Source organism: Cervus elaphus, chromosome 1 (assembly GCF_910594005.1).
Source record: "Cervus elaphus chromosome 1, mCerEla1.1, whole genome shotgun sequence".
NCBI classification, from domain to species: domain Eukaryota; kingdom Metazoa; phylum Chordata; class Mammalia; order Artiodactyla; family Cervidae; genus Cervus; species Cervus elaphus.
In genome coordinates, this window is record NC_057815.1 from 55,187,885 (window position 1) to 55,214,510 (window position 26,626).

A 26,626-nucleotide genomic window follows, 5' to 3' on the forward strand; every position below is an offset into this window, starting at 1 on the left:
GTCCTCAAGGGCAAGAGAAGTGTCAGGCTTTGCAGACCTGAGCAGCCCCGGAAAAATAATGGCTGTTCAGATGTATACAACTCATAAAGTATAGAGCTTGTGTATTCTCTCATTAAGACTTCACAACACACCTGTTAGTCATAGTCAACATCTCCTGAGTGCCCACCAAGTGTAGACATCACATGTATATACACAGATGTACACATGCACGCATATACATATGAATATATGCTTGTATATGTATATACACATAAACAATTGTGTAGATGTCATATATGTATGAAAATAAACCCACATATATATGCATATATTGTATACATATTTTTACACACATACACGTATTCTTTATAAGACTCCTGCAAGATAGATACTATTCCCATTTTACAGATGAGCGAACTTAGATTAAATAGCTCATCCAAAGTCACAGTTAGTAGAGGCACTTGGAGAGCACTGACCCCAGAATCTAATATTTTCCAACACACTTCCTCTGTAGGAGTCAGTGTCTGGGCGGTACCTCACTGGTTATAGAACTCACGCAAACTGTACCCTGCATCTTTTCCATCTCGGCAGCCCTTCTTACTCCAATTCCTGGGAACACCTGGTCTGCTGGTTGTTCAAAGGCACCTTTGGGTTTATTTCATGGGTTGGACAAAGTTCATTTCTGTGTCTCTTTCTTTTTCACAGTGCCCCTCCACTCACTGAAAAGGAAGTCGAGGTAAGTAATTCCAGTGCTTTATGAAATTGAGTACTTGGGCATGAGTGGATTTATTCAAAACATTCCCTTCTCCTGCCTCTGCTCCTGACGTTTTTACACAAACATGAGAAGGAGTGACCATGGAGGAAATATGGGCACTGTGATCAGACCAATTGAACCAGCCATCCCCCCACCCCACCCCACCCCACCCCAGTTAATGGAAGATTGTAACAACTTTGGTCAGGGATAAGAAGGTAACTGGAAGTCATGTTTTCTTTAAAACATGACTTAGGTACACAAAGTCAGCTGGGAGGCTGCAGAGTGACATCAAGTTTATTTTAAAATTATTAAAATAGGGTCAGATTTCATGTTTCAAACTTTGGAAGAAGAGGGTGCTTTCCTTCTGAGTGTTTCAGACATAAGGAAGCCAGTTCAGCCACGGTGAGAGACTGTGAGGGCAGCTCTCTCCCTTCGACTGATTCCCCGCAGGGCCTGCTTGTCTCTGCAGAGATGCTGTCCCAGTGAGGGTGGTGAGAGAGCTGGGAGGCATTTCATTCTGGTGAAGGGGTAGATGCACAAAGAGAATGCATCGGAGGTGAGACAGTGAGGACCTCCGACACCAGCAGTAGTTTGTTTCCATGGTGATTATGTTGGTGCTGATAGAAGGAAGGGAGCAAGAACATAGATGATTCCAGAATCTTCACTCCAGGTTAGGAGGATGGAAGGTTTTCCAATCTTATAGCATGGTTTACCCTGATAACAAGAAAGCGAACATACCCTTTCTGAAACGCAGTGGACCACATGAGCAAGAGAGATAGACAATGTGAAATACTGACACAGATAGTAACAATTGCCTGGCACACAGACATGGCACTTACAGCCCGTGACACACACATGTCCGTCCTTTCAGCTGACCCTCTCATCAGCTCTGAGAAACAGGTAGACTAGGAAGCAGAACAAAGGAGGAAACTAAGGGACTAAATGACTCATCTGAAATCCCAGACCCAGTGCTTAGCAGAACCAACATTTGGATCCTCGTCTTCCGACTGAATTTAGGGCACTTTATTGCACTGCTTTTAAAGGGGATAACCCAGGTATAGGGAACAAAACTTTGACCATTACTGGTAAACCTGACTGAGGTTTGGGCAGGACAGAAAAACCCCACCCGCTGACATTGGTGGAGATGGCCGTGGGTGGTTTGGTTACAGTGCTCAATGTGTACGGACACAATCCGTGGTCAGCACAGTCAAAGGAGCACAGGCTTTGCAATCAGTCTGAGGCTGAATCCTGTCTCTGCTACTCCCTTGTGGCCCCTTGAGCCAGTTAATGACCTCTCTTGGTCTCCGTCTCTTTACCCATAAAGTGGGCACGGCAGTTCCTGATGCACAATGTGGTTGAGGGATGAAATGAGCTAAGGTGCATGAAAGTCCTGGCAGTGCTGGCGCAGAGAAGACGTTTGATACAGAGACGATTTCGGTGTTGCTCTCATCATCTCATTGAGTAGCTCAGTTTTTGGTTCTCCATCTGGAGATGTCTACGCACCGTGGACCATGTTACATGAACCTCAGATGTTCAGGCAGAATCAGCTCACCCGAAGGGTGGAAATCTGCTACCACTTGATGCAGGCAAGGCAGATGAAGGCCATTGTTTCCTTCCTGTGTATAGAGTCCATCTGTCTGTCTCTCCTCTCCAGCAGTTTCCTACTAGCCCAGGAATTCCATGTGTGATGAACCCCAACTTTCAAAGTTCATTCATGCAGGCTGCATTTTTGGCATGGAATACTCTTTCCAGAAAGCTTCTCCTAACAGAATCATACCTGGTTTTATTTAATCTCCTGGCAGCTTCTAAAAGCTGCTTTCAATGTAGGATTTGGAATATTCAGGTAAGATGCTGATTGAAATGTGCTTTGGATCAGCAGGCTTACATCTCAAGTGGGGTTTCTTTAAATACGGTAGTTTCATGCGAAACCTCCAAAACTCACGTGCCATAAATCCTAGCATGAATCCAAATTGCTTACACAGTCAGCTTTGTTGGCTTGAGTTTATCTAAACCCAAATACAGGATGTTATTTTCTTGACATTTAAGAAAAAGCCAAGTGTTACTGTCTTATTGTTTATCAGTAAAACGCGTTTGGTCTTCTGGTCCTGGGAAGGACCTAGCACGGACCTCAACTTGCTGTTTCATCATCTTTTGTGCAGTTTGCTCCATGAAGGGAGAGTTTCATTTGTACTCAGCTGCTTGGGGTGGGAGGGGGGGGTGGGCGCTGGTTCCATGAGGTGATGTAAATGCTCATGCAAAAAACTCACCGGCAGCCTTGGTCCCTTCAGTACCTCCTCCTAGCTCTTCTCCCACACTCTTGTTCCCAACAGAACGTGTTTGTACAACTGTCCTTGGCCTTTAGAAATGACAGCTACACCCTGGAATCTAGAATTAACCAGGCGGAAAGGGAACGCAACCTGACAGAGGAAAACACGGAGAAGGAACTGGAAAACTTCAAAGCTTCCATTACGGTAATTGCAAAGCCTAATTGGAGAACCTTTGCAGGAGGGACTGTCCCCAGGGACTGGGCCAGGTGTCCCGCTTTTCTTAGTCACCAAGAAGAGTCTCGTGAAATGAGAAATGGGGCTGAGGCCCTGAGCCAGGCAGAATCTTCCTCAGAGAGCTGAGACTGAGATCCTGAAGACCTGGTTACCTCAGGGCTGTGTGTAAGGGCTTTGAGTCCTCAGCAGCTTTTCAGGAAGGGGGCTGGGTGACCTGGGATGGCAGAGGGAGCACCTTGGGCACCAGAGACCTGGATGTGATTCCCTTCCTCCGGGCTGGCCAGGTATACAGTGTCCACACTGGGCTTCTCCAACCCCAGAAACAGCTGCAGCTGGTGGCCTACAGAGGCCCCTCCTCTTGGTCAGGACAGTGCAAGTCAAGTCTAGGTCTGTGAGGACCCCAGGTGATGTTCCTTCTCCCTCCCCAGTCCTCAGCTTCCCTCTGGCACCACTGCGAGCACCGGGAGACCTACCAGAAGCTGCTGGAGGACATTGCTGTCCTGCACCGCCTGGCTGCCCGCCTCTCCAGCCGTGCCGAGATGGTGGGGGCTGTCCGCCAGGTGAGCTCTGCTCCGCCTCTTGTAACTGGGGCCGCAGTGTAAGCACTGACAACTGCAGACCCCACTGACTGATGTCTTCCTCTGGGTCAGACATCCTATGTCCGCAATTGCAATTGTTTCAGAGTGTTTTTGGCAGACCATTAAACTCTTAAGGTGCTCCCCCAGAAAAAACTTTTATGCCAGTGGTTAAGAACCCTCCTGCCAGTGCAGGAGATGTGAGAGATGATGGTTCAATCCCTGGGTTGCGAAGATCTCCTGAAGGAGGGCATGGCAACGCACTCCAGTATTCTTGCCTGGAGAATCCTAAGGACAGAGGAGCCTGGGAGGCTACAGTCTGTGGGGTCACAAAAAGTCAGACACAACTAAAGCAATTTAGACTGCTGCGTGCTACCTTCCTTGGAGATTTCTAATGCATGTTGGCATAAGCAAGGCTTTGAGAAGTCCTGTAATGAAAATTCCTGTTTAATGTTACCTGTGTAGTTCTCAAATGTATTTGAATAAAGAACCACCCCTTCCTTCTTTTTTTTTTTTTTTCTCCCTATAAAATACCTACTCAACTCCCATGGAATTAGTGTTTGGCAAAACATGCTTTAGGAAAACCTGCTTTGTTTCATTAATCCTCCCCAGTAACCTTGGAAAGATATTCCTCAATAAAGATGTGACATCTCAGAAAGGTAATAGCACTAGTGATAGGCAAACCTGGGATGTAAGCCCCAGTGTGGCTCCCTTGCAGCCACTTTGAAGTCTTGAGGCACACAAGGTACTGCCCCCACCCATCATGGTGTTGTGGGGCCAGGTGGCCTGAGTTTTCATTCTGATTCTACCAGGGTTCACTGTGTGACCTTGGGTCAGTTAACGAGCTCTCTGTGTGCCAGCTGCTCTGACTGTAGAATGCAGTGTCTGCCATACAAGGCTGCTGTGACGCTTGTAAAGCACCGGGATGTTGTTGTCACTGTTGCTGTTACCATGGGTCTGTGCACCATGTGTCCCGCTATGTGGATTGCATGGCAGGGGTGTTCCTGGGGCCCGGCCCTGGGCGGTTCTCATAGAATGAAAGAAGAACAGGCCACAGGGCTGTCTCACCTGTGTTCTTCTAGGGAAAAGTCACCCAACGTTCCTGGGAGGCAGCACCCAGGAAGCTATTCCAGCTGGGAGCAGCACAAAGTGAGAGCTTTAGGGAAGTGGCTGGTCTCAGCTCAGGGCTACGGGGACTTTGTCCAGGGTTTGGTCACTGAGCATGCCCCTCTGCAGACAGGCAGGTCGTGGGCTCTCTGAGGGCTTTGAGAGGTGTCGGCAGAGAAGACTCTTCACTTTGCACAGTCCTTGCGAACGTGCTGCTCACTCCAGCCTGCACCCTTCTCCAAGTGGCTTTCGAGTCTCAGTCCTCAGAGTCCTCTCTGGTTCCACTGGACTGGTTCAGGCACTCATCCTCATTTTCCTTGTTGCTCTAGCTGCCACCCATCTTGTTTCTTTCAGACCAGTCTCCACTGGTGAACTGATTATGATGCTCCTTTAAGACATTCAGTGGCTCCCCTCTTCCTTCAGAATGAGTCCAAACTCCTTATTCTAGCACTCAATTCAGCTTTTCTCACCTTTTCGTCTTGTGAACAAACCCAACCATTTGCTGATTCCTACATAAGCAGGATGACCTGTACTTTCCTGGCTTTCCAGACAGTTCTGGTATATGCCTATTGCCCCAGCACAATTTCTGATAAGTAAGTGAAAGTCACTCAGTTGTGTCTGACTCTTTGCGACCCCATGGACTGTAGCCCGCCATGTTCCTCTGTCCATGGAATTCTCCTGGCGAGAATACTGGAGTGGATTGCTATTTCCTTCTCCAGGGGATCTTCCCAACCCAGGGATCGAACCTGGGTTTCCCACATTAAAGGCAGATTCTTTACTGCTGAGCCACCAGGGAAGCCCATGATTCCTGAAGGCATCTCCTTTACTCTCCAAATGATTCTGTCTGGAGGGGGGACCTTCACCTTGATACAAGCCTGGTAATGGACTGCCTCTAGACTTTGGCTCTTGGAGTTCCCTGGCTGAATGCTCTTTGTCATGCCCATAGCTACGTGCCCAGATGCCGCCCACGCCCTACAGCACTTCACCCCATTTCATGGAGCCTCCCCTGACCCATTCTCTGCAGAGAGGATTCTGTTCCTTCTCCCCTCCTGAGGCTTTATGGCTAGGCTTGTTCTTGTTCTACTTGAGGGCAGATGCCTGAGCCTGTTTCAGCTCACACCCCAGACAGCAAACTCTTGGAGAGTAGAGTCATATCCCTGTGACCTTTCAAATCCTGCAGCCCAGAGCCTGGCTCAGAGCAAGCAGGGCTGATGAGCTTTTCCTCTCCATCCCTGCAGGAAAAACGCATGTCGAAAGCAACAGAAGTGATGATGCAGTATGTGGAGAACCTAAAGAGGACGTATGAGAAGGACCATGCAGAGCTCATGGAGTTTAAAAAACTTGCAAATCAGAATTCAAGCCGTAGCTGTGGCCCCTCTGGTAAGGAACTAGACTCCTGCCCACTGCCCTACCTTGGCCCTGACGGATCCAGACTAGGATCACACCTATGCGGCAGTCCCAGGACCCATGTCAGGGTGAGCAAGGCTTGCTGCCCCACCCAAAGCTGCCCACAGGGGCCTTGCAGCCACTGCTCCCGCGAGCCCTGGGGGCCTGGAACCAGAAAGCATGAATGGCCCCCAAGCAACTCCTGATAAAAATAACCAGAGAAGCTGACTAGTAATGCAGAGCCCATAGGCTGTAAGAATTTAACCTCCTCTATGAGACTGACTGGTGGCTCAGCTGGTAAAGAATCCTGGCTGCAATACTGGAGACCTGGGTTTGATCCCTGGGTTGGGAAGATCCCCTGGAGAAGGGAAAGGCTACCCACTCCAGTATTCTGGCCTGGAGAATTCCATGGACTGTTTAGTCCACGGGGTCGCAAAGAGTCAGACATAACTGAGCAACTTTCACTTCACATGAGACTGACAGACCCCAAACCTTACAGTCTTTGTGCTTTGGGGTCCCCACTTTGGGCAGCACATCCTAAGGAATTTGCATTTTTATTCTGGAAAGCATTAGGGATCCAACCAAAGATTTTAATCAGGGAGTTGCTATCATCATATATAATTTAGAAGATTCCCTCTGGCAATAGTGTGACAGTTACATCACTGGGGTAAAGACAGAGACAGGGAAACCCACGAGCCAGCTATTACAGGAGTCCAGATGAGAGGTGGAGTCTGGGCAGTGGGGGTGGAGTGAGAGCCTGGCTAAAGGAGTTACTGCTTAGATAACTAGCAGAACTGTGGGCAAGACAAGTACTTTAAAGAAAGACTTTTTTTTTTTTTTTAGTTCTAGACAGATTGCTATAGAACCACAGAGAGAGGGCCACCTGATTTCACTTGATACTGAATTGCAGTGTTTTTTTAATCTTTTATTGAAGTATAGTTAATATACAATGTTGTGTTCATTACTGTTATACAGCAAAGTGACTCAGTTTATATACATATGTATATACATTCCTTTTCATTTTCTTTTCCACTATGGTTTATCACAGGATTTCGAATGTAGTTCCCTGTGCTATGCAGTAAAAGAGTTGTATGTTTTAAAGTAAAAATAGGAGTTTTCCAGACTAGAGGGGGAAATACACCCCAGGTGGAGGAAACAGCATGTGCAAAGATGTGGGGGTTGGGGTGAGAAGACTCTGAAACAAACCGTCTTATGTTTGGTTGCGGTGTTGGAGTATGTCAGTGACAGGCTGAAGGTAAGACTTGTTAGACCTGGGCCACATGCCAGGCCCTGAGAACAATCTGGGTGTTTGCCCCGCAGGCAATGAGGAGACACCCGTGAGTTTACTCCAGCTGCCATAGTCAGATCTTATTTTTAGAACATTGCTCTGACTTCAGAGTGGATGATGTATTCGTTGAGGAGTGGAGAGATGAGTTTGGAGGCTTTGCTGCAGTCCAAGGGGAGGAGGATGGTGCTTTGGGCCAGGATCTGTCCTTGGGAGCTGCCAGGGTTTGAGCTCTGGCTGATGAGGGTGGTGTTAGCAGGAGAAAACAGACCAGGAATCCCTATGGAATGCAAACATCCGTGTTACCAAGAGCAGGAGGAGGGAAAGTATAACAGATGGAGAAACCTTTATAAACAGGAGGTTTCACAAGTTTCCTGGGGAATATCAGTGATACTTCCCAGAGTCCGAAGGCAGCACACACTCACTCCAGACCGTCTGTTTTGGATCTTGGCAGCAAGACTCCTGACCCGCATGCATCTGGGCCTCTAACAAACCTCTCTCTGTCAGTATTGGAAGTTGGAGAAGCTGCCACCAAAGAAATCCTAACACGCAGGCTCTTGCATTATTGTCCTGCAAGGTGCAAGGTCTCTTGCGAACCACCTTACCCACAGTTTGTGGAATGAGCACAGTAGCCCATGAGTCTCCTCCATTAGTTCTACAGACATTTATTAAGCACCTCAGATGTGTGCCATGTGATATTGGACTAGAGAGGTGAAGGGTAGCCTGCGCCTGACCCAAGGGAGCTCCCAGCCTGTGGTGAGGGCAGGGCAGGGTAAATGGTGCCATGACAGAAGGAAGCAGACTTTATGGGGAGCACATGGCAGAGTCCCACGTTCAGTCTGGGGGCACAAGAAAGTGCTTACGTTAAGATGGGAGCCGGTAGCTGAGTGTTGAGTGGTGAATGTGTGGTTTTCACAATCTGGTTCCACTCCACTGTTTTTCCAAGTTACACTTCAGTTTGGGCTGGTACAGAGAGGCCAGACATGCCCATCAGCTGCCCTGTGACCACTCCCTGATGGTGCTTGTTCGTTAAGCTTTTATATGACTTCTTTGTTACATATGTAATCTTTCTTTATGCCTGAGACTCTGAAGACTACAGGGCAAGAAAAATATCTCTGATTTCAAGAAAGGTGATACACATTCAAAAGAAAAAAATAACATCTATTTTTTTTCTGAATGTGAAACTTGCCAGTTTTCTGCATTTTGGATTAAGGTAGATTTCCAGAGGTGTAAATACTGGCTCAGGGGAAAGGAATATTTATAAGGTTCTTAAAGTAAATTATTTTCAAATAACCCATTGATATTTCCATTTAATGGGTAACAGTAATGCTCAATTTATCATACCATGGACAGCCCTGTCTTTTTTTTCTTTTCTTTTTAAAAATATTTTTTACTTTGAACCAATATTGTACCTCTTCTCATAGTTTTAATTTGTATTTCTTGACATTTATTTTCAAATGTTTGTTGGGCCTTTGTATTTCTACTTGTGTAAATTCTTTAATTCTTTGTCCCTCTTGTGAGATTGGTTTTTTATTAATTGTATGAACTCTTCAAATACAAAGAATATTTTCTGGTACTGCTATTTTGGCTGACTGGAAAACTTGAAAATCCTTTGACTACAAATACTTAGAAATTTCTGCTGGATAAAGTGAATCAAACATTAGCCTAAAGGAATAGCTGAATCCACAAGAAAAGAAATGGAAATACTCAGATACAAGAAAAGAAAAGAGAACTGAAACCAAGCTGACCCTGCAGCTTCCTTGGGGATAAGAGTCAGCCTCAGCTATCTGGACTCTGGGCTTTTGCACTCACATGCAATCTGAGATGAGGCCTCAGAGACCCCACAGCAGGGAGCTGACTCTGAGCCTCCTATACAAAGTGAAGACTTTACAAGGACTGCATCTTTGGAACAGTCACCAAGTCACAATGGAACAAATCAAGGAAGTTTATCTGCTTCGCCCGGGACTCTGATAGGAAAAAAACTTTCTCCTTCCTCACAGGAAAACTGCAAACCCACAAAGTACATGCCATAACAGAAGAGATGATGCAATATGCAGAGATTCTGAAAAGAACATCACAATGGTGCTGCTAGGAACACTGTTGGAAATAAATACAAACCACTATGGAGAGACACACCCTGTGCCCAGGAAACACAGAACCCTCTAAGTAAAACTTCACAGGAGATGAGTTGACAATATAGAATTATAAAATAAAACAATCTACCATCAGTGAGAATCATCAGACACCCAAACAATAGGACTGTATCTTAAACACAGCAGATAATAAAGCAATCTTAAAAAGTTTTTAAAGTTGTGTGTAAAATTAGAGGCATAAAAGAACAAATCAAAAATATGAGAATAAAAGGATACAATTATAAAAAATATAATCCTTGATATGAGGAATAGAGGCATGAAAATTAAAAACTCAGTTGTTTAGGCGTGGTAGTTACTTTTAGCTCAGCTATTCAGTCGCTCAGTTATATACGACTCTTTTCGGTAGTCGGACCCTTTGGTAGTTCCTATAGTTGAAGCTGTTTCTCAGTATTCACATCTCCTCCTGGGCACACTTCTCTATCCCCTTGAAGTTAGGTGAGGCAATGTGATTTGGCATTAAATGTCAGTGGAAGGACATGTATCACATTTGAGCTGAGATCCCTAAGAACTAGTATGCAATTTGCCCTGTGTTTCCTTCCACCAGACATGATAATCATCCCTGCTCCAGAATAGTAGAAGCTCCATCAGCTTGTGTCCTGAGTGAGGAAATGCAGAGCAGAGCCTGTTGCTGACTCATAAGCAATGTAGCAAAAGCAAGAAATAAATCTTAGTTGTTACAAGCCACAGAGACTTGGTGGTTGTTCAGTTCAGTCGCTCAGCCGTGTCCGACTCTTGGCAACCCCATTGACTGCAGCACACCAGGCCTCCCTGTCCATCACCAACTCCCGGAGTTTACTCAAACTCATGTCCATTGAGTCGGTGATGCCATCCAACCATCTCATCCTCTGTCGTCCCCTTCTCCTCCTGCCCTCAATCTTTCCTAGCCTCAGGGTCTTTTCCAATGAGTCGGCTCATCGCATCAGGTGGCCAAAGTATTGGCGTTTCAGCTTCAACATCAGTCCTTCCAATGAATATTCAGGACTGATTTCCTTTAGGATGGACTGGTTGAATCTCCTTGCTGTTCAAGGGACCCTCAAGAGTCTTCTCCAAAACCACGGTTCAAAAGCATCAATTCTTCGGTGCTCAGCCTTCTTTATAGTCTAACTCTCACATCCATACATGACTACTGGAAAAACCATAGCCTTGACTAGACGGACCTTTGTTGACAAAGTAATATCTCTGCTTTTTAATAGGCTGTCTAGGTTGGTCATAACTTTCCTTCCAAGGAGTAAGCATCTTTTAATTTCATGGCTGCAATCACCATCTGCAGTGATTTTAGAGCCCAGAAAAATAAAGTCTGCCACTGTTTCCACTGTTTCCCCATCTATTTGCCATGAAGTGATGTGACTGGATGCCATGATCTTAGCTTTCTGAATGTTGAGCTTTAAGCCGACTTTTTCACTCTCCTCTTTCACTTTCATCAAGAGGCTCTTTAGTTCTTCTTCACTTTCTGCCATAAGCGTGGTGTCATCTGCATATCTGAGGTTATTGATATTTCTCCCAGCAATCTTGATTCCAGCTTGTGCTTCATCCAGCCCAGCGTTTCTCATGATGTACTCTGCATAGAAGTTAAATAAGCAGGGTGACAATACACAGCCTTAATGTACTCCTTTCCTGATTTGGAACCAGTCTGTTGTTCCATGTCCAGTTCTAACTGTTGCTTCCTGACCTGCATACAGATATCTCAAGAGGCAGGTCAGGTGGTCTGGTATGCCCATCTCTTTCAGAATTTTCTACAGTTTATTGTGATCCACACAGTCAAAGGCTTTGGCAGTCAATAAAGCAGAAATAGATGTTTTTCTGGAACCCTCTTGCTTTTTCAATGATCCAGCAGATGTTGGCAATTTGATCTCTGGTTCCTCTGCCTTTACTAAATCCAGCTTGAACATCTGGAAGTTCATGGTTCACGTACTGTTGAAGCCTGACTTGGAGAATTTTGAGCATTACTTTGCTAGCATATGAGATGAGTGCAATTGTGTGGTAGTTTGAGCATTCTTTGGCATTGCCTTTCTTTGGGATTGGAATGAAAACTGACCTTTTTCAGTCCTGTGGCCACTGCTGAGTTTTCCAAATTTGCTGGCATACTGAGTGCAGCACTTTCACAGCATCATCTTTTAGGATTTGAAATAGCTCAACTGGGATTCCATCATCTCCACTAGCTTTGTTCATAGTGATGCTTCCTAAGGCCCACTTGACTTCACATTCCGGGATATCTGGCTCTAGGTGAGTGATCAGACCATCGTGATTACCTGGGTCATGACAATCATTTTTGTATAGTTCTTCTGTGTATTCTTGCCACCTCTTCTTAATATCTTCTGCTTCTGTTAGGTTTATACCATTTCTGTCCTTTATTGAGCCCATCTTTGCATGAAATGTTCTCTTGGTATCTCTAATTTTCTTGAAGAGATCTCTAGTCTTTCCCATTCTATTGTTTTCCTCTATTTCTTTGCACTGATCACTGAGGAAGGCTTTCTTATCTCTCCTTGCTATTCTTTGGAACTCTGCATTCAAAGGGGGTGTATCTTTCCTTTTTTCCTTTGCTTTTCACTTCTCTTCTTTTCATAGCTATTTGTAAGGCCTCCTCAGACAACCATTTTGCTTTTATGCATTTCTTTTTCTTGGGGATGGTCTTGCTGTCTCTCTCCTGTACAATGTCATGAACCTCCGTCCATAGTTCATCAGGCACTCTATCAGATCTAGTCCCTTAAATCTATTTCTCACTTCCACCTTATAATCATAAGGGATTTGACTTAGGTCATACATGAATGGTCTAGTGGTTTCCCCTACTTTCTTCAATTTAAGTCTGAATTTGGCAATAAGGAGTTCATGATCTGAGCCACAGTCAGCTCCTGGTCTTGTTTTTGCTGATTGTATAGAGTTTCTCCATATTTGGCTGCAAAGAATATAATCAATCTGACTTCAATGTTGGCCATCTGGTGATGTCCATGTGTAGAGTCTTCTCTTCTGTTGTTGGAAGAGGGTGTTTGCTATGACCAGTGCATTCTCTGGGCAAAACTCTATTAGCCTTTGCCCTGCTTCATTCTGTACTCAAAGGCCAAGTTTGCTTGTTACTCCAGGTGTTTCTTGACTTCCTACTTTTATTATTGTAGCATAACCTCACTTATCCTGATTGGTATAACATTTACATCAGATTAGGAACAGTTGAGGAAAAAATTTGTTAGCCAGAATACAGATTTGAGGAAGTCACCCACAACGTGGTTCAGAGAGATAAATTAATTTAAAATATGAAAGAAATGTTATAAGATATATGACATGGGATATAAAATAAAAAAGATTTGAAATACACTTATTAGGATATACATCAGGAGAGAAAATATTCAAATGAATTTCCCAGGAACTGAGAATTTTTCAGAACTAAAGAAAGACATGAATCATTGCATTTAGAAAGTATAGAGACTCCCAAGCAAAAGAAAAACACATCAGAGATAAACTTTAGAATCCCAAGGACCAAATGAAGATCTTAAAAGTAACCAGAGAGAGAAGACAGATTATCTGCAAAGGAGTGACTATTCCCACAACCAATACCAACCAGTACCAGGAGACAATGAAGTAAAGTGTTGAAAGAGCTGAGAGAAAATAACTGTCAACCCAGAGATAATACTACCAACTAAACTGTCATGCAAGCTTAGGGGCTATGGAAAGACATTTTATGACAAAACTGAGAAATTTGACTTCTCACAGCCCATTACCAAAAGAAAAACTAAAGAATGCACTTAAGGAAAAATAAAATTGAGATCGAAAGAAGGTTGAATGCAAGAAGAGATGGTAATCAAACACATTTGTAAACATGTAAGTAAATCTAAACAAATAGCCACTGTGTAAACCAACAGTCACAATAATTTGAGATTACAAAAACAAAGTGAAATAAAAATATTGAAAAACAATATAATTTAAGATTTGAAGGCATGATTGTTTTAAGGACGGTTCAGGAAGAATAGAGATCTTGATTCATTTAAATCTAAAGTCAAATAACATGTTAAAAATTTAAGGGGGCACACTAAAGATTACAACTAAAATATATAAATTCCAAATCAATTTAGGGAGGGGTAGTTAGAATAAATTTGATTTATGAAGCAAGGTAATTAGAAAATACAAAATAAGGTGGTAGAAATATATCAATTGCAAGAAATATAAACAGCTTAGAACTGTTGTTTAATAGAAAACCTCAGATTAGATTAAGAAAGATGTGTTTAATTATGTGCTTTTCAAGAGAGACACCTAAAATACATGAATGTGAGAAATAGACAGCCATACAAACTGAAGCAAACTGAATTGAGCTGTCAAAAACCTTTCTCTACACATATTTGTATTTTCTAGTGGCAGTATTATCCATGTGTGGTGCTAAATATTTAACATAAATTTTATCACTTAATATATGTACTAAGCAGAAGAAAATCTGAGTATGCTGATTTCCTTTGTTCAAAATTATTTTGTAGATGACATATTAAAATTACTGTTGTTAAGTTTCCATTTTTTATTCACACCACACCTTCCTTGCTCATAATTTCCTTGACTGTACACCCCTTGAATGAGTAAGATGATCCAATAAACCCTGGTATTGCTGGGAGGAATCCTTACACACTCACCAGGGCATAATCCAGAGATGGTGCAGTGGTGTCAGGTGCAAGACCGAGACTTCTCATAGTGTCCAGAGGAGTTAGGATGAAGGTCCTGTCCCCTAGAAACCCCACTCTGCAGGTGACTGTCTCAAAGGGTCAAGTGTCAAAGTCAGTGACCTCGGCACCTAGGCCCTTGGGGCATCCCTTGAGGGTCAGTTCTGGTCCATAGAGACCTTGGCTCAGTTTCTGTGATCGGCTTCCTGCTGGAGCCTACTCCGAAAACTTACCTGGCTTTTCTTCTCTGTTTCCTCCTCCTGCAGAAGATGGAGTCCCTCGCACAGCACGGTCCATGTCCCTCTCCCTGGGAAAGGTATGCATATTCAAGGAAAACTGGGGAGAGAAAGAAATTTCTACAGTCAACCAGGAAATCATTCATTCTTGGATACACAGGTGCCAGAGAACCTCTGGACAGAGTTTCTCATTCAGCTTCCCACACTTGTTAGCTCATCCTCCAACCTTCACTTGCTCTTGACTTCCCAGGCTGTACCATTTCTTTAATGAACATGAAATGATGCACACACTTTAGTATTGTCATAGATAGTTTTCCTATGCTAGTCAGGATTTCATACACTGTCAAATGACTAGGGGTCATTTTTGTTCCATTTCTTTAGATCTGATTAATTAAAATCAGAATTGGAACTTCCCTGGCAGCCCAGTGGTTGGGAAACTTCACCTTCCAATGCAGAAGGTGTGGGTTTGATCCCTGGTTCCCTCATAGCTCGGTTGGTAGAGAATCTACCTGCAATGCGGGAGACCTGAGTTTGATCCCCTGGAGAAGGGAAAGGCTACTCATTCCAGTATTCTGACCTGGAGAATTCCATGGACTGTATAGTCCATGGGGTCACAAAGAGTCGGACACGACTGAGCCACTTTCACTTTCACTTCTCAGGGAGCCAAGAACCCGCATGCCTCATGGCCAAAAAACCAAATCATGAAACTGAATCAATATTGTAACAAATTCGATGAAGACTTTAGAAATGATACATATAAAAAAAAATCTTTAAAAAATCAGAAGATGTTGAGAAATCACTCCTCAGTAATAAAAATATTTATTAATTTTGGCCACTCTCTCCACCTCAACCTCCACCACCATCATTACCCTAAAGCCAGAATATCCAATGAATACAGCATTAGGAATTAGTAGGCATTCCCAGGCCTTTCTGAACTTTGGGTGCTTCCTCTGTGACAGTGGATCCATTCTCTTTCCACAGAACATGCCCCGCCGGAGGGTCAGCGTTGCCGTGGTGCCCAAGTTTAATATCCTGAACCTGCCGGGCCAGTCACCCAGCTCATCCCCCATCCCCTCCTTACCAGCCCTGGTGAGTATCATGATGCTTGCCTCTCAGGCCTCAGGCTCACAACTGTGGAGGTGACCTGGATGGGGCAGCATCAAAGAAGTGGGGAAATTCACAGCACAGATTCTGTGCTATAGGCTATAGGCTGAGAAACCTCAGCATAGACCAGGCTCCATGTCTTGCACTGCCTAGAGAAGAAGACATAGTATCCTTGAGCAAGGTGCTGGCCACTCAGAGAGTGTTCCTTGCAAAGTGTATCTCTCTTCATGCTTAAACCAGAACCCTCCATTCCACAGTGGGTTTAAACAGCTGAAAGTTGCATTGTGGAGTAAGTGGTGCTGAGCTTTGAACCCTAGGTGCTCTGATTCCAGAGCCTGAGTTCTTCAACCCAGTGTTACCCTGCCTTGATTCATTACTGCACTGTTTACAACATTGAAAGATTGGACATAACCAGAATTGCCACTAATAAGAAATCTATTTAATTAAATTATGAATAGCCCAATAAGGAGTTTCTATGTGGTTGCTAAGTATAATGACTAAAATGTAAATTTTTATTTATTGGCATGAAGAAAGTCCATAATTTATTACAAACAAAAAGCAAAACCCCAGTATTTACAGTGTAGCTCTGTTTTGTAGTTTTAAAAAAGTGTTTTTCTATCTATGTGTAGACATAGAATATTCTGAAAGAATATATATGGAACTACAAATAATAGGTATTTCCAGGCAGTGGTAAAAACCCAGGCAATTTTAATTTTTTGATCCCTTTTTATATTTCTATAGTAAAACTCTATTACTTATAATTAGAAAAAAATGCATTTCAATTTTTTTTTAAACAAAGACTGTTCCTATAAACAGTTCCTATAAACTGTTCCCAGAACTTTGTGAATCTGGTTAATCCTATTTAAAACTCTTTAAATTATTTCTCTAGTTGTTTCTGTATGCCCTGTTCATGATCAGCACTGTTCTACAAAGAGCCAATCTGACTGTATAAGCAAGGAAAAGCTTTACTATACTAGTAATAGGTGGCAATAACTCTAATATTTCTTTCACTTCTTCTGACCTTGAGCATTTCAATCATCCATGAAATCAATACAAACTCCCAAATCACTCACTAAAATAAAGCAATTTGAAAAAAATTTTTGAAAAGGAGCTTCAGGCGTACTAGTTAGTATGTTTTAATGGAGACTATTTCCCAAACTATACTAAATGTACAATGTGGTTTCCAAATATACATTCCTTTAGACTAGGGGTTGGCAATCAGGGCTGTCCATTAAAATCACACAGGATACTTCTAGAACATTCAATGCCTAGGCCCTACCCCAGGATTCAGAGACCGGTCAGCCCTGGCTTCTTCTTTCCTAGCTCATCCTCAGTTCAATGTCTCCTGTTTTCCATTTAGTCAGAATCATCCAATGGGAAAGGCAACCCACCTGTCACCTCAGCACTGCCTGCACTTTTGGAAAAGTAAGTATGTCCATTTTCTTCTTAACTTTGAGGATCTCGGAGGAAAAGTTCTCCAACCCACCTTCCTCCCATCCTCACTCGCAAAATTCAATGGGAGGCAAATTAAGTTCTAGGGGGAAATGAATGGTACTCTGAGACCCACAAAGATTTCAGACCCAGTTTGCAAAATTCCTGGACAAGGAAGATGCTGGAGATGAGTCTAAGTGTGTCTCAATCCTAGAAGAGCCCAGAGGGGACAGAAGCCTTCTTTATTCATTAGGATCCTTTGAGTTACAGATACAAGAAAGCCCCAAATCAAAGGTGTTTAAATAGTAGGTGAGGCTTTTCTGGTATGGCAGGGCCCCAGCTCAGCCTCTATAGTTTCCTTTTCTCTGCCCAGTTTGCATGTTGACTTCATCAGCAGATTTGTGGTAAATGGCTAATGCCAGGTGTTTCATCCAGATATGACAACATCTTGAGGGAGAAGGGGCCATCTTGCCCCATGTTTGTTAGGAACCAGTCTTTCAGTCTTCCTTTTTATCTTGTTAGCCGATTTGGAACATGGTCCCTTTCTAAACCAATCACAGGCAATGAGATTGTCATCATAGTTTTAATCTATACCCTGGAGATGGGAAGAGAAGATCAGCTTCCCATGGAGCAAATGGCTCTATGAAGAAGAGTAAATTCCCAGGCAAAATCATGTTGCTGTTAGGAAATAGGAGGAAGAGTGAATAATGGGTTGGCAACAAACAGTTTCTGCTATATGTAACTTTTCTAGGCATCTATGCTATTTGCAGTTCTTTTCATCCTTAGCTGAAGCAAGGCAGGCTATTTCTACATACTCAGAGAGGTTTATAACTTGCTTTTCCAATTCTTTCACTTGCTTGCTGGAAACATCTGGATCACAGCTGCCACCTCTCAGAACTTTCCCCTTGTGTCTTTCTTCATTTGGTAGAACATACACCTCTATTCTTCCTTCTTCCTTGCCTTGAGACAGCTTTAGTACTTCATTTTTCATTGCTGTTAGAATAGTTTTGCTTGACCTGGCAAGGAAGGTCTGTGTCGTGTGCCTTTTTTTAGTACAGGCAAGCTCCCAGCTCCCCACCCCAGACTCAGCCTGTTTTCCTCACTTCTCAGTATACGCAGCCACCAATCTATCACTCAGTGATTCATTCTCTACCCATTAATCTTGACGTTGGCTGGGCAGTTTTTCACCTTGCCACCTTACCTCGAGAAAGCTTACAGATCCTTCATGTTGAGTAGGGTGTTTTGCTTGTTTCTTTGTTTTTTTGATCACTGCAGGGACAGTATAAAGGGCTGACAGACTCACAACCGTGTGGAGGTAATGGAGCCTACAGAATCTTGCCAAGTCCCTAGAGCCATAGTGTCCAGTCCATGGTCTCTGAATCTCTCCAGAAACGGTCATCTGATGCCCTGAGTGAGAAGCATGCTAAAATTCTCCCTCGAAGTCCCACCTTAGGACACACCAACCCCTTTTCCAAGAAGGCCCTAACGAGGCTCCATTCTCAACCCTCAACCTGTAGAGCCAGTCAAGGCAGAAGATCTATATCCCCTTTCTCCCCAGCAGACTTTTAGGATGGGGCAGGGCCTGTACTCTGTAAAACGAATGCTCAGGCCAGCTGAGAGCTTCCATCTGAGGCAGCAGAGATCATCAAGGATCTGAACTGTCCTTAAGTAGGAGAAAATGAGGTACAAAACTGGGGACAGTAGGCGGCACCCTGAATCAGGAGTGGCAATGAATGAGGATCAATGGCAGCAGCACCATTCCAAGGGTATAGAACCAGGAGAGACAGGGACAGAGTGAGGACTGAACCTAGTCGAGCAAGAAGCCCTGAAAAAGCAACTGTGTGCTGCTCATTCTTATGGGCTATTCAAAAAGACCACTGTGATACATTACCCATGCTATGGTTGACTTGCCTGTTGGGAATACGTCCAGTCTATAAAGATGACTGCTAAAAGGGGAGGGGCTATTTAAAGGAGGAGGGATTCAGATTAGCAACAACTCTCTGCTCTGGATTTCTTTCTTTTTTTTCTCTTTTCTTTCCCACTCTGAATTTCTAAAAGATGCTAAGTAATTTTGATCTAAATTTATGGAACTGGAAATATCTAATAGATTGCCAAGAGATTGGCAATGAGTCAATCTGTGAGTGAAAATGAATTCATAATTTCCATTCTAACAGAAATACAGTTGTTTATAACTGCCTTTTCCATACTGTTAAAGAGAAACAATGCATTATCAGTTAATATGTATTGCTATCTAGATTGTTGTATTTAAATGATCTCACATTTCCCTAAGCATACAATGATTGAGCAGGAAGGGAATTGGCTAGGCACAAGAAAGATGGTGAGAAGATCATATTTCCTGTGGATAGTTCACAAGCAAATATCTGATCACAGACTGCACTCCCAATAATAACTTGAAAGAATTCTGAGCCTTGTTCTTCCAGATGACTTCATAGAAACCTGTTCTTCACTCAACAAGGGTCTAGGAACCTGTAGACTTAGGAAGAATAGAGTGATATTTAAAATTAGTATTAAAGATTAAAATAGAATAAGACTCAAGAACAGTTTTATAACTTGAAAAGGCTATTTATTCATATTCTTTCATTTCTTCACCAATTAATGACCAAAACCCAGGCACCTGGAATGCACTCAAGGAGCTCACAGGATAATGGGAAAGACAGATGGAAAATAGCCTATTGCAATATAGTGTGATGAGTGATATCAGAAGGAAGAACAGGTTATAAGGAAACAACACACAAGAAAATGAGCACATCACCCAGTTTTGGTAATGGGGGTTGCTTAGAAAACATTTCCTCTAGGAATTTATGTTAGAAGTGAAACCTGAAGATTATAATAGTTAACCAGGTAACTAGGAGGTTAATAACATTCCAGGCACTAAGGCAATAAAGTATGGAGTAATCAAGGAATAATATTGAAGATAATGAGAATTACTCTTATTATTTACTGAATGCTTACTTTATGCCAAGTTCTGTTCTAATTGCTTTACATTAATGATCTCCTTTAGTCCTTATAATACCATGAGGAAGGTATACTATTAATATCTTTGTCTTGTAGATGAGGAAACTGAAACTCAGAGAAACCATCACATACCTGAGGATACACAGCTAGTAGATAATAGATCTCATGTGCTTAACCTCTTAATAGACACTCCAACTGGAAAAATGGGAAGAAATTCGGTGTGATATGCAAGAAGGGAGTGGATTTAAGGGCTATTTTTGAAAAAGCTCCTGTGAGCTATTGTGAAAGAACTTTGTGACTGGGCGTAGAGTGGAGGGCGTAGTGGGTGGGAGTGCAAAGTGCACACAGGGCCATTCACTGAAGGATCAGTACCATCATAAATGCGGACGGTGCACAGGGCTGGCTTCATAAAAGGGGCCATTATATTGCGATAGCACAGAGCAATTCTCTCTTTAATCTGTAAAATAACCATTTTCTACATTTTTAAAGCAGTCGAGATAATTGCTTAAAGGTTTTATATGACATTAAATATATACAGTTAAACAGTTCCCCTTTGCTGATAGTGTTCCGGAATGGATTAGCCCTCAATCAACCTATTAGTGAACTCCAGGAACCTGGGACTGAGTAACCAAGAATAAGGAAGTTCTTGTAGCCAAGGTCCCTCAGGCTGGACTTGTCTGAGGGAACCTTGGTAATGGGGGTGGCTTACAGACATAGCTGAGTCCGAGAAGGTAAAATCTGACCATGGGAAAGGACTGGAGTCACTTTCAAATACTGTTGACCACGTGGGAAAAATAGAATCTAATATATCTGCAGGTCAAACAACACATTTTGACTAAATATCTCTTCACGTTACTGAGAGCTAAGCACAATGGCAAACATTTTTGACCCAGTGGACAAGAGAGAACAATGAGCCTCATTCTAATCAGTCATCTCAGGAAGAAAGCACACAAGATTATGAACTGGGAACAGATGCCAAGATCCATGAGTGTCTGACCCAGAAATCTCTAGGTGGGCACAGGCTGTGCTCAGCTCCAAGTTTACAACCACGCGTAGGGATTCCTTCGGCTCAGTCCAAACACTGAGTTCTCAGGAAAGAGTCATTTACATAGAGGACCTGCCCATTTGGTAAGATTAACTGGCAGGGGATGAGCCGCAGTGAAGGCAACACAGCTCAGCAAACACTTAAAGGCATTTCCCATGAGCTAAGCATCATTCAAACGAAACAGTCTTTCTCTGCAATCACAGTCATACAGAAGGAAGAGCATGCGTATAGAAGTGCCATAGCTCTGAGTTATGCTGTAAAAGAGGTTTCCTGAGGGTATAAAGGGAGAGAGAGATCAAATTTAACCAGAAGGTATGAGAGAGAGAAAAGCATTAGCAAGAGTTCCGCAAAGGAAAATATATTTGAGCAAAGCCTTTGAAGTGCACGGGGAGAAGATTCCAGATAGTTGGAGAAGATATTTAAGGAACTATAAGCTCAGTCTAGGGGCTTCCCTGGTAGCTCAGACGGTAAAAAAATCTGTCTGCAGTAAAAGAAACCTGGGTTCGATCCCTGAGTCAAGAAGAACCCCTGGAGAAATGAATGGCTACCCACTCCAGTATTCTTGCATGGAGAATTCTACGGACAGAGGAGCCTAGTGGGCTACAGTCTATAGGCTTGCAAAGAGTCAGATACAAATAAGCAACTACCACACACACAGGCTCAGTCTAGGGGTCAGGAAATAACTGCAAACATTTTACCCCCTACCATATTTTGTAAGGATTTCACTCGTAGCTCAGTCAGTAAAGAATCTACCTGCAATGCAGAGACCCGGGTTCGATTCCTGGGTCAGGAAGATCCCCTGGAGAAGGAAATGGCAACCCACTCCAGTATTCTTGCCTGGAGAATCCCATGGACAGAGGAGCCTGGCCGACTACAGTCCATGGGGTCGCAAGAGTCAGACACGACTTAACCGACTAAACCACCACCGCCACATTTTGTAAAAGAATGGCTTTCCCTGCCCTTGGCTGTAGCTCTGTTTTTCTGCTCTTTTTCCAATCGTTTGGAAAAATAAGAAACTGTACATTAGGCAGAGGTCACATAGAAGGGAGTGGATAATGTGATTTTAAAAAGGAGAAATGTTATGAATAGCTGATATTTTTAGAGTGTTCTTTCTTGTTAACAATGGGTTTTGGTTTCCAACCTGATCAAATGTAAATTTTACAAGCCCTGAAGGAAACTAAGACAAGGAAACTGATGCCGAGAATGAGGAGACTCACTCATGAAGCCTGGCTGCGAGGTCGGGGAGGGTAGCAGCTGTGAGCTTCAGAGTCCTGGCTGCAAAGCCCTAGTCACTGTTCGGGCTTGTTTGTGGTCTCCGCCATGACAAGACTCCCACTGGAATTCCAGGCCCTAGGTGAGCTGCAGGATCCATAGAGAAGGCACGGCCATCAGGATATTTCCTTTCAACTAATGATTTCATACCTCAAATGGACTCCTGGCACCATCAGTTATCCTACTTTAATTGAACACATTTGTCCCCCTTACCTCTACCTCATGATGCTTATGCCTTCTCTTCCCTTCTCAAGATTGCCTAGCCTCCCTACTTCTCACTTTTAGTAGATGACCTTGTTTTTCCATTTTATAGAGAAAATTTGAGCTCTTGGATGAGAAGATTCCTCTCATCTTCCTTTTCCAGATTCCCAACCCACCATCTCCATCGCCTTCCTGCCTTTGTTATGACTAAGGAGAAGTTTCTCTACCTTTCTAAGGTCTGTCCCTATTTTCCTTTTCAACGGATTTATTTCTTTGGTCCTCCATTTTCTCTTGTCCCCTCTACTGAACCATTTCTATCCACATCCAAATGTGCTTTTGTCCTTTGACCCACTTCTTCAGCTACACCGTCCCCCTACTTCCTGTCCTTGTCAGTTTCCTGTGTCTATGTCTTCACCTTCCTCACCTCCCAGTCTTCACTGAGCCCTTTCCAATCTGTCTTTGGCTCCTACTGTGTCACCAGAGCTCTTCCTGACCTCCATGGCATCCAATCCAAGAGTCACTTTTCCTATACACATCTGAGTCAGATTCTCAGAAGTGTGTGTGTGTGAGAGACAATGCTCCCTCCTTGACATGCTTTCCATGTTCGGGGCGGGCGGGGGAAGAGGGTCCCGTTGCTCGCCACTTACAAAATCAATAAAGTGGTAGAAAGGAAAATGCCTTTCATCAGAATGCTGGTAGTCTGTGAAGATGGTGGACTCACTGCCCCCCCAAACCACCTCCGAAGATCCTGCATGGCCAGGAAACCTTTAAAGGGAAGGAGGGAAGTCATCTCAGTTAATCATTGGGATGGGGGTCGGAGTGGTCACTATCCCCCCACTGCATGTAGTCTCATTGACTCTAGATGTTATATTGTTCACACAGTTTGGTCACATGGTTTGTTTGGGAAATGACTGAAGGGGGAGCTAGGGAAGAGATCTGGTCATCTGTTGCTTATTCTTCATTTCTACCTCTTTGATCTATAGGAGGAACCAAAAAGTTAGGCAAGTTGTGCTTGAGCCAGAGATAAGTAGAGCATGGTGGTGCCTGGTTTAAAAATTAGTTACACAGACCTTCTTGACAGACCAGTAGTTAAGACTCTGAGCTTCCAACACAGGATGGGGTGGGGTGAGGTGGGGTAGGTTGATTCCTGGTCAAGGAACTAAGATCCCATATGCTGTGTGGCATGAATAAATGAATGAATGGTTAGTTACAATATAGCTTTGCTAAAGCGACAAGAAAAGGGGCTTCCTGCTGAAGGAGGTTTCCCACAAAGAGCTGCTTGCACTTTCTCAGCTCCCAGGACTCCACACTCTCCGGTTCTCCTCTTACCTCTCTGGCTGCTACTTCTCTACCTGAGCTAAGGGTGGACATGCATGTGGCTTGGTCCTGGGTCGTCTCATCTTTCCTCATACTTGTCCCTAGACATTCTTTTCCATTCCTCTGGCATTAAGTACCAGCTATCTTCTGAATATCTCCAGTCTAGACCTCTCCTCTTACACACTATGGTACATACAACTACCAACTTGACATCTCCACCTAGATACCTCACAGGCATCAGAAATATGTCTTGTCCAGAAGTTAACTCTTACTTCATTGCCTCTCTTCAGTCCCTCAAACTTCACATCTTTTATATCTCAAGGTCTTCACACATCTGCATCCTCTACCTGGGATGATCTTCCCTCTGCCACAGACATGACTGGCTTCTCATCTTTCAAGTCTGTTATTCCATCTCTGAGAGTCCTTTTCTAGCCACTCAATCTAAGCAGATTCTTCCCTTGTTATTTTCTGTCATTGCCCAGAGTTTGTTTCTCTCCTAAAAGTCATCACAATTTGTAATTAATTTTATTTATTTTTGTGTGTGTGTGACTTTTTTGGGCATTTTCTCCTGCTGTTCTCCTTGTTGGCTAAGACTTTTTCTTTTGTTTTCTAATGTCTCCCCTGCACATTACAAGGTGCCTGTGACTTAATCCTGGGTAGATATTTAAATGAATGAAGCAGAAAATGGACTGCAGGGATGGGATGACTCTGAACATTTGGTCCACCCCCATCTTCTTCCTCTTAGTGCCCTGGAGCTCCCAATAGCTGTCTGTCTACTCACAACATCTCCTGGAATAAGAATGAAAGTGGATTTGAGAGCAGGAGGGAAAAGGGGTGCTGGTACAGTACTGGATGTTTGGGGGTCTAGGGAGGATTCATGGACCAGGGCCTTTAAAAAAAAATCTTATCTCAAGATAGAAAGATTGAAATAGATTCAACCTAAATGAGCTTCCTCACTTCTGGCCAGGAACAGGCCAAAGACATGGTTTGGTTTTCAGATGCCCTATCTGTCCCTGAAAGGATGTCCTGTGCTTGCCTTCTCACTAGTGGAAAGACGAATGGGGACCCAGATTGTGAAGCCTCTGCTTCTGTGCCGACTCCAAGCTGCCTGGAGGGGATCAGCCAGGAGGCTAAGGCCAGGATGGAGGAAGAAGCCTACAACAAGGGGTGAGTCAGCTGTCAGCCGCCCTGAGGCCACCTGGCACGTCTCGCAGATACCTTCCCACAGACCTTTCCTGTTTCTTAAAGGATTTAGGGAAGCAACTCATGGCCCTAGGACCTCCTTGCCTGAGTAAGGAGTTATATAGGAAAGAGCAGTACTGTTCCACAGGAAAGACAGGAGGAAATGGGGCAAGAGGGTGTGGTTAGATAATAACCAGACTGCCCTCTTTTTAGGCATAAAGCCACCAGAATGATCTGGAAGTCAAAGGCTCTGGGTGGGTTCCTCTTGGCGGTGCCTGAGGCTTCCTGACACATGCCCAGCGCAGTCACGCCGCTGCCAAGCCCGCTGTCCTGGAGCAGCTGCAGCCGCACTTCCTAGAACTGCCCCAGTCGTCCCTTCTTCTTGTCACAGGAGTCCCCTCAACTTCTAGCCACTCCCTTCTCCAGTTGAGCTTCAATAGCACCTTTGGTCTGTTGTCAGTCACTGACGGGACAGAATACTGAGCAGGGCCCCAGCCCAGCCAGGTAAAGAATTACCTCTGACCAGGCGCTGCATCCAGAGCATCTTGCCCTGTAGCCCCTGAGGGAGAGGCAGCCTCTCTCTGACATGGAACCTGTGGGCTTTGGTGTGGTGGCACCTGCACCATAGTGGGGTTTGCCCCAGCCCAAATTTGCTGGCCTTAAACACTCGGTTGTTAGACGAGCAAAAAGTATGTTCAGGGTAATATTAATCCTGGGAGAAGGAAGTCAGAAGATTTCTCTCGAAAAGGCTGTCTTTTCACCCATACCTGTCCTCTGTACTTAGAATGGAGGAGAGTGAATGCTTCCATTGGCTTTGTGACCATTTACTGAGAACTTGTGTGCATTTCACTTCTGCAAAGCTTCCCAACAGGCCTGTGTATGAGCCCCACCTTCCCGAGGCCAAGCTATACTCTTGTCACTTTCTCAAAATGTTCCACCACCTGTGCAATGGGTGCCAGCCCCTCCTTTTCACAGGGGAGTAGCCAAGGCTCCACGGCCACACAGAGAGCAGATGCAGTCCTTAGCCCTCCCAGATGGTTTGTTGGAGACGAATCTAGCCAGGAGACTGCACCCACATTTTTTCCCTATCTGTTTTGTCACACTTTCACATAAACAGGAAGGAGGACTGGGGGTGAAGGGAAATCGTCCTGATGTGAGCCACCGTGGGATGTGGTGGCTTTTCCCTATTGTGTGGAGCCACAGGAAGTGAGAGCAGAATCACTGCAAGTGCTCAGTGCCCCTCCTCTAGCAACTCGGGAAAGGATGCTCTGCATCTGCTGGCCTTTCCAGACTCAGTTGTTCATTGTGGCCTTCCAGATACCAGGAAGGTCTAAAGAAAACGAAGGAGCTTCAAGACCTGAAGGAGGAGGAAGAAGAACAGAAGAGTGAGATCCCCGAGGAGCCGGAAGAGGCAGAAGAAACTGAGGAAGAGCAAAAGGAGCAGAGAAGCAGGTTGGAGCCCTCACAGTTGCTAAAATGGGTCTCAGT

At 44.1% G+C, this 26,626-nt stretch overlaps 1 protein-coding gene across 9 annotated transcripts in view; it reads left to right on the plus strand.

Moving 5' to 3' along the window:
- The window catches only part of IRAG1 (inositol 1,4,5-triphosphate receptor associated 1), a 119,645-nt gene that overhangs the window by 83,770 nt on the left and 9,249 nt on the right, over positions 1-26,626 (plus strand). For all 9 annotated transcript variants that reach the window (XM_043903037.1, XM_043903064.1, XM_043903090.1 and 6 more), the window contains 9 exons: positions 685-715; positions 3,064-3,204; positions 3,663-3,794; positions 6,155-6,296; positions 14,641-14,690; positions 15,592-15,699; positions 17,075-17,139; positions 25,004-25,123; positions 26,456-26,590. In XM_043903037.1, the coding sequence (XP_043758972.1) occupies positions 685-715; positions 3,064-3,204; positions 3,663-3,794; positions 6,155-6,296; positions 14,641-14,690; positions 15,592-15,699; positions 17,075-17,139; positions 25,004-25,123; positions 26,456-26,590 (924 nt within the window). The remainder of the gene's footprint in view (positions 1-684; positions 716-3,063; positions 3,205-3,662; positions 3,795-6,154; positions 6,297-14,640; positions 14,691-15,591; positions 15,700-17,074; positions 17,140-25,003; positions 25,124-26,455; positions 26,591-26,626) is intronic.